This window comes from Pimephales promelas, chromosome 17 (genome assembly GCF_988280905.1).
Source record: "Pimephales promelas chromosome 17, fPimPro1.hap1.1, whole genome shotgun sequence".
Taxonomy (NCBI): Eukaryota; Metazoa; Chordata; class Actinopteri; order Cypriniformes; family Leuciscidae; genus Pimephales; species Pimephales promelas.
The window spans coordinates 14,576,563-14,590,171 of NC_142785.1; the positions used below are offsets into that span (position 1 = coordinate 14,576,563).

General features: G+C 44.7%; 1 protein-coding gene across 7 annotated transcripts in view; it reads right to left on the reverse strand.

Moving 5' to 3' along the window:
- The window catches only part of LOC120488788 (transforming growth factor beta-1-induced transcript 1 protein), a 46,647-nt gene that overhangs the window by 16,955 nt on the left and 16,083 nt on the right, over positions 1 to 13,609 (reverse strand). For 5 of the 7 annotated variants that reach the window (XR_016147041.1, XM_089121961.1, XM_089121958.1 and 2 more), the window contains 2 exons: positions 13,341 to 13,458; positions 8,677 to 8,850 (listed from right to left, as the gene is read on the reverse strand). Coding sequence is in view for 6 of the 7 variants with exons in the window: in XM_089121961.1 (XP_088978087.1) it covers positions 8,677 to 8,850; positions 13,341 to 13,458 (292 nt within the window). In the remaining variant the exon portion in view is untranslated. The remainder of the gene's footprint in view (positions 1 to 8,676; positions 8,851 to 13,340; positions 13,459 to 13,609) is intronic. The other 2 variants (XM_039685439.2, XM_039685437.2) reach the window with 1 other exon arrangement.

Here is a 13,609-nt window from a genome sequence, read left to right on the forward strand (position 1 = left end):
AGGTTCGACCACGGGAAGAAGGTTCGCCGGCAAGTCGGAGTCACTGGGACTCGGAGCGAGCCGCGATGCCATGCCCACCTCGGGACTCGATCGCGAAGCCACAGCTGAAGCGGTCTCATATGAAGCAAACCGAGCGGCGTTGCCGCGGCCGCGGATGCCATATGCCCCAGGAGCCTCTGAAAAAGTTTCAGTGGAACCGCACTCTTGCCCTCGAACTGACGAAGACAAGTCAGCAGTGAGTGTGCGCGCTCGATCGTGAGCTGCGCGGACATGGCGACCGAGTCTATCTCCACGCCGAGAAAAGAGATCCTCTGCACGGGGCAAAGTTTGCTCTTTTCTCGGTTGACCCGAAGGCCCAGACGGGCTAGGTGCCGGAGCACCAAGTCTCTGTGTTCGCAAAGCTGAGCTCGAGAGTGTGCTAGTATCAGCCAGTCGTCGAGATAATTCAGGATGCGAACCCCGTGTTCGCGAAGGGGAACAAGGGCTGCCTCGACGATCTTCGTGAAGACGCGAGGGGACAGAGCTAACCCGAATGGGAGAACGGCGTACTGATATGCCTGGCCCTCGAAGGCAAACCGAAGAAACGGTCTGTGTCGAGGTAAGATGGACACATGGAAGTACGCGTCCTTCAGGTCGATCGCTGCAAACCAATCCTGATACCGAACACATTCGAAAATGCGTTTGGCCGTGAGCATTTTGAACGGTAGTCGATGGAGAGAACGGTTCAAAATGCGCAGGTCCAGGATCGGTCGTAACCCACCGGTCTTCTTGGGGACAATGAAGTAGGGGCTGTAAAACCCGGACCTCACCTCGGCTGGAGGGACCGTCTCGATTGCACCCTTCGCCAGCAGGGTCGCAATCTCCGCTCTCAGGACTGGGGCATTGCCACCGACTATCGTGGAGCGAACTCCCCAGAAGCGGGGAGGAGACCGTGCGAACTGAATCGCGTAGCCGAATCTGATCGTTCTGATGACCCAGCGGGATACCCCGGGAAGCGCTAGCCAGGCTTCCAGGAAGTGAGCCAACGGGGTCATGTGAACCACAGACGTCCCCCCGGAGGGGCAGCGTGGCGGGTCGACTGGCACGCGTGCAGGGGTTACCCCGCTCGGATGCGTCGAAGCCCGCTCCCCGACAGAAGGGACCAGGGAAAGCGGAGCGTTCCACGGGGGTCCGTTCTGCCGGGGGTCTGGCGAGAGAGGGGGAAGGGATTGGTGTAGCCCGGGGACGACACACGCACCCTTCCGCGCCCTCCGAGACAGAGAGGAGTGAGTGGGCCGACACCCTGGGGCATCGGGGGCACTCACTCCAGTCTGTGAGCTCAGTGAGGATGTCAAGTCTTTCTTTAACCAGTTCAGGGTGCTGCCCACCCGTGGGTGAGCAGCGGGGAGCTGAGAACAAAAGATTCTCCCCCGGCCCTCCACCGGGGGAAGGAGGGGGCCTGCTACCGCCTCCTGTGAAAGACTCGAGATCGTCACTGAGCGGCCCGTGTCAGGATCTTCGCTTGGCCTGGCGTTTAGCGGGGCGAGCGGCCTGAGGGGGCTGTGACGCCGGCCTGCGGCCTCCTCGACGCCGGGGCCCGGGTGAAGGCTGCTGCTGGGGCCGGGCGGGAGGGAGGGGAGCCGCAGGGGGGCGTCCTCGGCGGCGAGCAGGGGGAGGCGCCTGTGCCGACGACTGGGTGGAGGCAGCAGCTGGTCGTCGGGGCAGGATGTGTTTGATGGCCTCCGTCTGCTTCTGGGCGGTGGAGAACTGATGGGCGAAGTCCTCGACCGCACCGCCGAAAAGGCCAACCTGGGACAGCGGAGCGTCAAGCAGACGAGTCCGCTCAGCGCTCCGCGTATCCGACAGGTTGAGCCACAGATGACGCTCCTGAACCACGCTAGTGGCCATCACCTGACCAACGGCGCGAGCAGCCACTTTCGTTGCCCGGAGAGCAAGGTCAGTGGCGGACCGCAGTTCTTTGAATGCCGTCGTGTCAGTCCCGCCCTCGTGCATGTCTCTGAGCAACTTCGCTTGGAAGACCTGCAAAGTGGTCATAGCATGCAGAGCGGAGGCCGCCTGTCCCGCCGCTCTGTAGGATCGCGCCGCCATAGCAGACGAGAACCCACAGGCTTTGGATGGGTGCTTAGGAGGACCACGGGTGGAGGCGCCCTGTGGACACAGCTGCATCGCAACAGAGCGCTCCACCGGGGGCATCCCAGTGTACCCACGGGCGGCCCCGCCGTCGAGGGGGGGAAAGGCGGGGGAGAGATCGCGCTCTCGAGTGGACAAAGGAGCCCCCCAAGAGCGCGATAACTCCGCATGCAGCTCGGGGAAAAAAGGTATTGGAGTCGGCCGTGGCTTTGCAGCGGCAGCCTTGTCCAAAAACCAATTATCCATCCGTGAGAGGTCGGGGCAGGATGGAGGTTTCCATTCTAGCCCGATACTCCCAGCGGCTCGAGACAGCATGGCCGTCATCTCGGGATCTGACGCGGACAACGCTGGGACTCCCGAAGGAGGCAACGCAGCCGGATCTTCCTCTCCCGAGGAATCAAGCCCGCCTAGTGATGCTGTGATAGACATCGCATCATCATCTGGGGCGCTGCTCGAAGCAGCCGGTGCCGCCGAAGAGACAACCGACCGAGTCGAACTAGCGCCCGCTGGCTCACGCACTGAGGCGGGAGGTGTGGCCCGAGGAATCGTCGGGGCTTTATCCCACACCGTCACCGTTAGATCGCCCGATCCCCGGGTCGACGGGCCCCCTCTCGTGAAGGAAGCCGATCGAGTAGGGGGGACCGGGGCTCTCACTCTAGTGAGATCATTGAGCCGCGACCTCAGTGTGGAGATGGTCATGGTCCCACAGAAGGAACATGAGTCATCCACGAACGCTGCTGCTGCATGCTGAATGCCCAAGCAAACAAAGCAGCGTTCGTGACCATCAGATGACGACAGAAATCTACCACATCCAGAAGGGCACGGGCGAGCCATCTTTAAAAAGACGTGCCGCGTGCAGCTCTTTTACAGAGAGGAGAGAAATTCACTCTTTCAGCGCTGAGGCTACCAGGGAGAAGCGCAAAGTCTGGCAAACCACTGCACAGATCGCAGGCAATGCAGAATCTCGCTGGGTACCGCCGTCACACCAACACTGAAGAGGACGCTCGTCTCGAAGAGTCTTGAATCAGCTTTGAGGAGTGAAGAGGTTCTCTTGGCTCCGAAGCGAAAACATACTGCGGTTGCGTTCACTTCCTCCTTTTATACTCACGGAGTAGGGCGGAGTACGCTATGCAAATTTCCGCAGCCCCAAGGCATTGCATGCCATTGGCTCGTGTTTTAATACTCGAAGAGGATTGGCTTTCTATGCGAAACCCCCAATCTCCGTCACTTCTGACGTAACTCGAAGTGACTACGATAGGGAACTAAGTAAAGTCAATAACAATAAACGTAAAATACCATATATTTGTTTGTCACATTCAAATAGGGGAGTGGGTGGTTACTGCCAAGCTATTTTGGGTGCATTTCTTTTTCCATGGTTATATTAACTTTGCTGACTATTGGATCTCGCTTTGAGACTGTTGGTCTAGTGTATGTAATTTAATTTACTTGCTTCAATGTAACTTAAATGTAAACCACTAAACTTAACAACCTAAGATAATGACAGGTATGTTTTTAAATTGTTTTAATACAATCTTTTTTCTAAGGAGAAAATAAACGAGACTATAACTTACAGACCTAAATAAATACATTGATAGTACTCTTGTATTACAAATTTGTAAAATGTTACATCGATGTTCCAATCCAATAATATATAAACTGAGAAAAGTTCTGTACATTGTGTTTTACATTTTGAGGTATAAATGATGAGATTCAAAGAAGATTAAGTCAAGCAACCCAGGTGTCTGACATGAACCTTTTGTTAATGACACGGTTATGCTGATGATCAGGGCTGGGGAATTTCCGGTAACGAGCTGACTTCCGTACTTAATTTTCATGCTTAGTCTCAGAATGTCTCCACCTCTATGTAAATACCTCCCCCTTGAAAGGCATATAAACAACAATGTACACGGCCTTAGTAAGACTTGATGACTGCAACTATCGACAACTCGTGTTCTCAATAAAGAATCCTGCTGAAGATACAACAAGTCTCCTGGTCTTCGTTTCTGAATTTCCAACAGTTTGATGCTGTGACCGAGATAGAGCTACTCACCTGAATCCAGATTGAAACTTCAAGCTCAACAAGTTGCAGACTGAATCTTTCTGTACAAACCAATGCTTGGTGATATCCAAAAGAACCTTTAAGACCAGTACACATTTGTTATCCTCTTTGGTGTCAGAGAAGAGTTAACAGACAGTAGGCTGTAGTATTTGGTTAACTATTATCCTCTGATCGGGCAGGGAAGATTAGCATTATGTGTTGATATTGGTTATTCTCTGTTTTGGCAGAAAATAATTGGTTATCCTCTGTTCAGGTAGGGACGATTAGCATTACGTGTTAATGGTTATCCTCTGTTTCGGCAGAGGCATTTGTGTAATCCTTTGCTCTGCCAAGTGTACCCTCTGATCAGAGAAGTTTTACAGCATGTGCCTATCACGAACCCATCCTCATGTATCATGTCTGCAAAGACTGAAATTTTGTTTGAGGATAAAAGAGATATGACTCACGATTGTGTTACACTTACATACACACCTACAAATGAAGTAACAGAAACTCCCATAGAGAATTCAGAATTCAAAAATTGCTTGTTGATGGTTCGGCTCAAGTCATTCAAGGTAACATCCACCACTGAAGTGGTAGCTTCAGGTCGTCTTCCAGATAATTTTCACCTCAAGCTGCAGAACTAGTAGCCATAACTAGAGCATGCACTCTAGCTTCAGGATCAGTTGCAAATATCTACAGAGATTCTAGGTATGCTTTTCGGGTAATTCACAATTTTGTAGTCATTTGGCAAAGTAGACAATTTCTAACTTCTGCTGGATGTGCCAGCAGCAACTACAGCAACAGCACATAACCCAGCTCCACCAGGACCATTTCGTCAGGACCATTACTGACTTTTGGGTAATAATAGACAAGTTCTCAAGATGAATAGAAGCTTATCCAACAAGGTGTGCTACAGCTGCACACACAGTACTGCTAAATTTCTTGAGACTCATTTCATCCCCAGATGAAGATTACCAGATTGCATTGACTCAGATCAAGGTACACACTTCACAGGACAGGTAGTCAAGGAAGTGTCTAGAATGTTGAAGATTAAGTTTGTGCCCATACAGGCCACAAGCATCGTCTGTGCCCATACAGGCCACAAGCATCAGGACAGGTTGAACGTGCAAAAACGCATCAGGAAGGAGTACTATGGGTCGAAGTGCTGCCAGCTCTAGTGTGTAATATGAGAGCTTCACCTAACAGATCAGTAGGACTGAGCCCTCATGAGATTATTACTGAACACTCAATGCAGATGTCAGGTGCCAAGTGTGATTGATCTTAGAAATGCTGATGTACACAATGCCTCAGATGCCCTAATTGCTTACTGTAATAAAAACCTCACAAAGGCAGTACAGTGTGCCAAAGAGAGAGTTGACTCATGTTGCCAGACTCCAACAGAAGGTGGATACACAATCATCCCAGGTCAATGGGTCATGATAAAGTCCAACTATCACAAAAGAAAAAAGAAAAAGAAAATACACAACACAGAGACGCACATATGGGAACTTCAGTCACCCATCAACATGAACAAGATTGTTGTACTAGTAACCATCATGGACATCGCAGTGTAGACTCCAAAGACAACATATTCTTAGAGCTGATGAATATGTAAAAAGAAGGAAAAAAAAGGAAAAAAAACGCCTTGTTTGCTAGAAAGAACGTTTGCACGCCACACCCGTCTTCAGTAGTAGCAGGAATCTCATAGGTGGCACACCCCATCTCCAACTGTAACACGTGTACCTTATTCAAGGTTCATAGCAGTGGAACATGCAACAAGAATACATGTCACAACATCACAACTCCCCCAGCTTTTCCATGTTGCATTCCTGGATTACCATTCCTGCAACCTAACTTCAGCTACTTCCATCATAAAAGATCTACTCTTGCCAATGAGTATACCCTGGTGCATGGGAAATTATGTTTCAACATCAGCTCCCTCTGGTGAAATTCCATGTGAATGTTGCAGCTTTGTGGTCAAAATGAGAACAAAATCCCATGTGGACATTATTCCATCAGCAGGAAAAAAGGAAAAGGGCTTAGAAGGGTGTCCATCCCTCCCAAAACTCTTTGCAATAATTCACTGGTGTATGATTCCTCCACCGACTGGATCTTTTTGGTTATGTGGAACTTCTGTCTACAACATCCTACCCTGCCAATTCAACAGTTTATGTTCTACTGTCTATCAGAGAAAATACACACTCCACCCCAAGCTCTCCACATCAAAAAAAAATCTGCTTTTACCACAAACAAAGAAGATGGCTGCATTCCAGGACTCAATTGTGCACAAACATAGTGGTCAAGAACTCTTGGAGCATTAATCCCATCTTACGGTGTCATACAGGCCCTTGATCAAGTCAGAAGCTTATTGAATTCTGGACAGAAATTGGGGGTAACATCACGGACACTCTTGCTTTGCACAAGATAATGATCTTACAGAACAGAGTGGCCTTGGATTATATTCTTGCAGTACAAGGGGGAGCGGCACCATTATCGGCCTTGAGTACTGCACCAGGTTAATGGATCCAATAGAGGACTTGAACAAAATCCAACAAGGCATTCTTGATCTTTCAGCAAAATTACAACAGATGAATGAAGATAATTCTTCATGGATCGGAAACATGTTAGGTAAATTCTGACTGTGTCAAAGAAATAGCAATTCTGCTCTTGTTTCTCTTACTAGATACTATCTAAGCATCCAGAGTATCAAGTGTTTCATTCAATAAATGTCTCACTCCCCTCACGAGAAAATGACAGTTGCAACCAGAAAAGACTATTTCTTGTAAGAACCTTAATTGCATATTTGTTTCTATATCAGCATACAATTACAGACAACAGAGAGCATGTGCTAATGTGTCTGTAACAAGAATGAACTTTTAAGTGTCTAAATTTGTATTTTGTGAGAATTAGAACTCTTCCACCAAAACTGTAGGAAAGTCAGAAGCGAAGATCAGGGGGCTTGGTTGTATCTGCAGCAGGATTCTTTAAAGAGAACACGAGTTGTCGATAGTTGCAGTCATCAAGTCTAACTAAGGCTGTGTATATTGTAGTTTATTTACCTTTCAAGGGGGAGGGATTTAAATAGAGGTGGAGACACTCTGAACAAAGCATGTAAATGAAGTACAGAAGTCATCTCGTTCCCGGAAATTCCCCAGCCCTGATCTCATAAGCATAACAGTGTCAATCAAATGCATAGATGCTAATTCAATCAGCCTGACAGTATCGCCCATACCTTCACATTATCATAGCTTAACTAGGGACCATGAAACTGTTCAGGAGGTGCATAAAGACAAAAGGTTAATGTCAGACACCTGGGTTGCTTGACATAGGGGGCTTTAACACTGGCAGTTTAGTTCGGAACGGGGCACAGTTCACATGAAAAATCGCGGTAACACTTTACAATAAGGTTCACATTAGTAAATGCATTAACTAACATAAACTAACGATGAGCAATGCATTAGTTACACTGTTTATTAATCTTTGTTAATGTTAGTTAATACAAATACAGCTGTTCATTGTGCGTTCATGTTAATTCACAGTCCATTAACCAATGTTAACTAATACAACCTTTGATTTTAATAACGTATAAGTAAATGTTGGAATTAATATTAACTAAGATTAATAAATGCTGAAGAAGTATTGTTCACATAATGTACATGTTAACTAATGTAGTTAACTAATGTTAACTAATGAACCTTATTGTAAAGTGTTACCAAAATCGCTAATGTGAACGCTGTCAGGGGACCCGGGTGTGCACTGAGGTACCGACCCGAGACTACATGGAGGAGTTTCGTGTGAATGTGAAAGCAGCACGTACTCGGGTGCGCACTTGTTCAGGAAGTAAATGTGACCTGCGCATGCGTTTTAGCTTATTGTGATGTATTCAGTTAAATAAAACATTTGTGAGGGATGATAGTGTTGATGATTTACCTTGGATACAAGCAAGAGTGAGCCTGCTGTGTATTCGTGCATTGCACGTGAAATCGGGGCAACCAAATTGGAAATCCACTGTCTCCTCAAAAGTGTCCGTTTGCAAGCAGCAGAAGGCCACCTTATGTGACACATCCACAGAAAACCTGTATTGTTCACTCAACTGAGCATAATAGCAGTGAATTGATAAAAAAACAAAACAATATTGACCCACATTCTGTTTTCTATCATGCGCCGTGCATGTTTGCAATGACACAATCTGCACGGAAATGCACCAGGGTTCGATATGCCTGGGAACAAACATGTTCGGGCTCGGACCGCAGCAAACGAGCCCAGTGTAAAAGCCCCCTTAATCTTCTTTGAATCTCATCATTTATACCTCAAAATGTAAAACACAATGTACAGAATTTTCTTAGTTTATGTACTCTTGTATTGGAACCTAGATGTAACATTTTATAAATGTGTAATACAACAGTACCTCCAATAAGAAACTTTGAAACATTAAAAAAATATATATATGGCAATTGACCTCTAGTTAACTACTGATTAATTCAGGATTTATTAAAGAATTGTACCTGTCCCACAACTGGTTTCTGACAAGTGGAACAGTTTCCCTTCGAGGAGGTAGGCACTCCCTGTCTACTCAGATCTGATTGGAGGAGACCCAACATGCTGTCCAATGAGCCTCCAGAGGATGCAGGGGGTCGAGAAGCTGTTTGCTGTGGAGATGCCGCCACAGTTACTGCTGGCTGTACAGAAAAAAAAAAAAAACATTAAGAACATACATTAAGAATATTGATATTTCAAAGTAAAGGTGATGTGTAAATAAACTCTCTCCTAAAGCTTGATTTACGTTGTGTTTTTGCATTTGCGTAGAATCAGTGCTTCAAAGTGAGCGTTTTCAATTCATTGTTATGGGAGTTGAGTTTCACGCACACGTGGCGAATTGTGGGACTGACAGCGGAACTGAGAGCGGTAAAAAGTGAAAAGTGTAAAAAGGTTGGGCAGTTCTTACATTTTTATGCTGTATGTCTTTACATGGGGCATTTAGAAACAAAGCTTACCTCTTGGCAACTGTAATCTCTTGTATCTTCTATGATTTTATAGTTTATATGGTATGATCATTTGTGTTGGAATAAAAATTAAATTAAACACTCGCTAGTCGTTACAGATACACCCCATAGCAGAGACATTTGAGCGTTTTCAGACATTTTCAGTTTTTGCACTCAGTGGACATTCACTGTTATACTTGCTGCATCTGCATATTTGGTTTGTTGTGCACAGCAAAAATTATTATTTTGGAGTGCATTGACTTTAAATTTTTGTGCGGTTCTGCACATGCCATTATTTTCTAAACTTGAGCCAACAGTGCACGCACAAATAACGACTTCAAGGCAACATTGGCTGGTTCACGAGTTCACACTTTATACTCGGATAGAGTAAAGAAAGTAAGCATATTTGGTTTGCTTTCCCAGGAGAGGGATTTGAGCTCACAATTTGGCCTGAGCCCAGAACCATTGCAACAGTTCCCTTTCGGTCACGTTCGACGCCACGCCGGAGTGATCCGTCTAATAGGAATCTCGCTAGAGAGCCAATCTTTGAGTGTAATTCAACGAGCCAATGCATATCAGTACAAGGTCCTGCGTCTTCACTTTCAGCCCGTGGTCAGACCCATTGTTTCTGCGGGTAGGAGTGCCCTTGGAACAGGTGTGCAGGAATGCTGTGGTGTTCACAGATGCCTCTGCCACCGGCTGGGGTGCCACGTACAACGGGCATAGAGTGTCAGGGGTGTAGGCAGGCCCCCAACTGCATTGGCATATCAACTGATTCCCAGAACTCATGCTCCTCATGACAGTTCCTCCCTGACCCCTTCCTCTGAGGAAGGACCTTATTTCTCAGAGATGGGGCACCCAAAATGGCACCCACGTCCGGACCTCTGGAAACTCCATGTGTGGTCCCTGGTTCTAGCTGGTTGTGACCCCTGAAGATGTTCGATAGGGTCAGAGCGAGCTGTCTCCCTCCAACCTCAAAGTACATGCTGCCACTATTTCACCATACCACAACCACATAGATGGCAATTCAGTAGGGAAGCATGACCTTGTCATCAGGTTCCTTAGGCACTTGCACATTCAAAAGTTGCACATTCAAGCACATTCATTCTGCTCTGCAATCATCTACTACGAGTGTTCTTCAAACCACATGTCACTCTAAAAGAGCATTTCTCTGCATTCATTGCAGTTGAACTAAAATAGTTCCTATGCAGGCTTCCAATAGTCTTGCACGCTGTGGAGCAACCATTTCCCTGTGCGCTTCAGCACTATAAAAGAGCTATTTCCCCCCAAAAAAACAAGCACTGTTTCTGGATGAGGTAAATTCCTGGCTCTGTCTGACGGTCATAATCACTGTCTCACATGCCTGGGCTTAAAGCACGCTGAGGTGGCTTTTGTGTATGAGTCATGTACCATTGTGGTGCAGCGGCTGAGACTCGAATACCTCAAACGAGGTGGAGTCCATTTTGCTATGCCCAATCTAGCACAATCTGCAGTCCCACTGTGAGTCAGAAAAAATCCCGGTGTCCTGCTGACTGATTTAGGCTTCTGACCCTCAGGCTTCCAATATGAATGAAACTGACGTGTATTTACTGTAGCCCTCAGTAATGATCCCTCTATCCTATTTTGGGTAAAAAATTGGATGATTGAATGACGAGATTTGTGCCTGTACATCCGTGACTGTGGGAATTTTAGTGGAGCTGGAAGAGGAAGAATGGCTTAAAGACTGGAATACAGAGACAGAGCCTTCCCCGCTGGTCCTGTCCAGCACAGAACCTTTACCAATGGTCCCGTCCATCACAGAGCTTTCTCAGCACTTTTATGAAGAGCAACTGCACGCACTTCGGACATGCACACGCATCAAGTACCGAGTTTGAGAAAACGAGGTAACGTGGAGTGATGTTTAAAAAAAAAAAAAAAAAAAAATGAGTACCGAAGTACCGGGTCTTTGACAACACTCATAAACGTTGGCTGCACTGTTTCTTACCTTTCTCTACGTTGACTTTACTAATGTTATACCAGCTTCACCATCACAACCTTTTTAAAAATAGGCCATTTAGGACATCTCGAAGGCCTCTATTTTCTTCTACTCTTTTCTTTTCTATTCTTTTCTGTTCTTTTCTGAGGACCAGACTTGTGCTGACCAGACATTTTGAGCGTAACGTTAGCCTACTGAACTTCAAATTAAATGACGACATAAAATTTTGATAAGTGGCCAAACCATTTTTGCTTGGGGGTGGGGGGTTCACGACCACTATTTCAAGGACAATTAGGAAGAAAACAAATAAAAAAGCTTTTATGTAACTCACGTATTACATTTTTTCCCCTCACAAATATGCAAAATATTTTTTTTTTGCAATTCATCATAATTTTGCATATCTAAAAATTAAGTTATAAAAAGTTTAGCATAATAATCTAACATTTTATAATAAACGTTATAATAAAGACTGCTCTAATGGTTGATTATCATAGTCTGCATGCATGTTAAAAGGTAAACCTGCAGTTTTTCTAAATGTTTTCTGTAAAATAAAAATATGAATCATGTTATTTTCTTATTATATTGATACATATTTATTCTTAAATACTCATTTTTTTATTTTGAATAATGAAAGTGTAATTACAATAGTACTATTTCCTATTTTGTTTAATATTTTCATTTATATTTAGTTATCTTTATTTATATTATATTCATATTTTTAATCAAAATCATAATAATAATTATTATTAATTTATAAGTGCAAAATGTTGGGTCAAATTGTGCAGCCCTACAAAGAAACACAACAAACTGGATGTTCTTGTAGATATTTTTATTTTTCTAAAAAAAAAAATTCTAAATTGCACTTTAAATCACAAATCGCTATTTTAACCAGAAAAATCTCAATTCAATTTTTTACCCAATTTGTGCAGCCCTAATTTTTGCCTTCTACGGTTTTTCTCAGGTGCTCCAACTCACCATTACCTTCAGCTTCAAGTACTTCATTTTGTTGAGGCGGTTTTAGAACAGCATCATTATTTTATTTTTACACAGTGGTAGATCTATTAGTTAAATCTTTTGACTTTAGCCATCTTTATTGCATTATATGCCAAAGGTGACAGTTCAAAATGGGAAACTCATTTGTTTTTTTGCCCAAAGATTGCATTATGTAACTAATGATATCTTAATATCCTTTTACATTTTAATTCTAAACAAACTTTTATTTTGGTTTATTATCTTTAAGGCCCAGTATGGGAGCTGAGCATCCTCCAGCTTCAACTCAAAAGTCCATCCTACAATTTCAGATCCATCAGTGTTTGAGAGTGAATACATCTCTTATTTCATTAAATAAAGCAAGATTAAGCTTTAAAAAAGGCCACTTTATCATCAAACAAAGCAAAAAGGACACTTTTTCCAAACAAAGCAAAACAGATCAAGCTAAAAAAAGGCCACTTTATCATCAAACAAACCAAAACATTCAGTCGTACCATTGTCTTCTGTCTTATGCTTAAGAAGTTCTCATGTCGCATCCCCATCCGACCCATTCTTTGTGGATGACTCCGGCCACCCTGTCACGTGTTCTTGGTTCCAAATAACACCTCAAAAAACAAACATCCAATCCGGCATCCCAGGGTTCTTTGTTAATCTGTTTCCCGTTGCTGTCCAGCGATTATTGGCTTTTTTGGAGTAGTTCTCTTGGTTCGAGCCAAATTACAAGCTCAGAGCCCTCTCCTTGGACAGCACACCAAATACGCACATGTTATACTATATCTGATTGTATGTGTGAACTTGAGAAATTATGTTTTATTAAAAAAGTTTGGAAGGAGCCCGTTCAGATAATCTACCCAGTTAGCTTGAGAGGAGGCTTATATAAAGCCAACTTACCTCTGTTCCGCAACCGTTTTTCAAGCATCCCTCCTCCACCCCAACTCCTCACTCTTGGTTACTTATTGGTTATAAGCGAGCCGTACCATGCAGAGGAAAAGCGCCACAAGTGAGAAGAACCGAACCGTACCATAACATGCAGTGGAAAAGCATCAAAGCGTCCCATACCATACTGTGCCTTACTGTACCATGCAGTGGAAAAGCGCCATAAGTTACCTATATCAGTAAGCCAATAGCAGTTACTAATTATTGAGTTACCAGTTTGAAAAGCAATTATTAATTTTGCATTTCTATCTGGTGGTGCTAGTGGTGCAAACATAACAAACATCACCTTTAAATGCATAAAATTGTGTCTCAAACATACTGTGCTTTGGACTCTGAAATCTGACAGAGATGCCATTAGTTTGTCCAGCTCTAATGTAGCAGATGTAGCTGATGGTTTCGCTGAGCTAGAAACAGAGAGAGAAAAAAAATCACCATCACTGTCCAACAGCCATAAATACTTATTGATTGTATACAGTCTACACCCATACAAACTTCCAGAATGGTTCATTACTGCATACGAAGACATTTATTTTTTTTTAAAAATGTCTGCAGGGA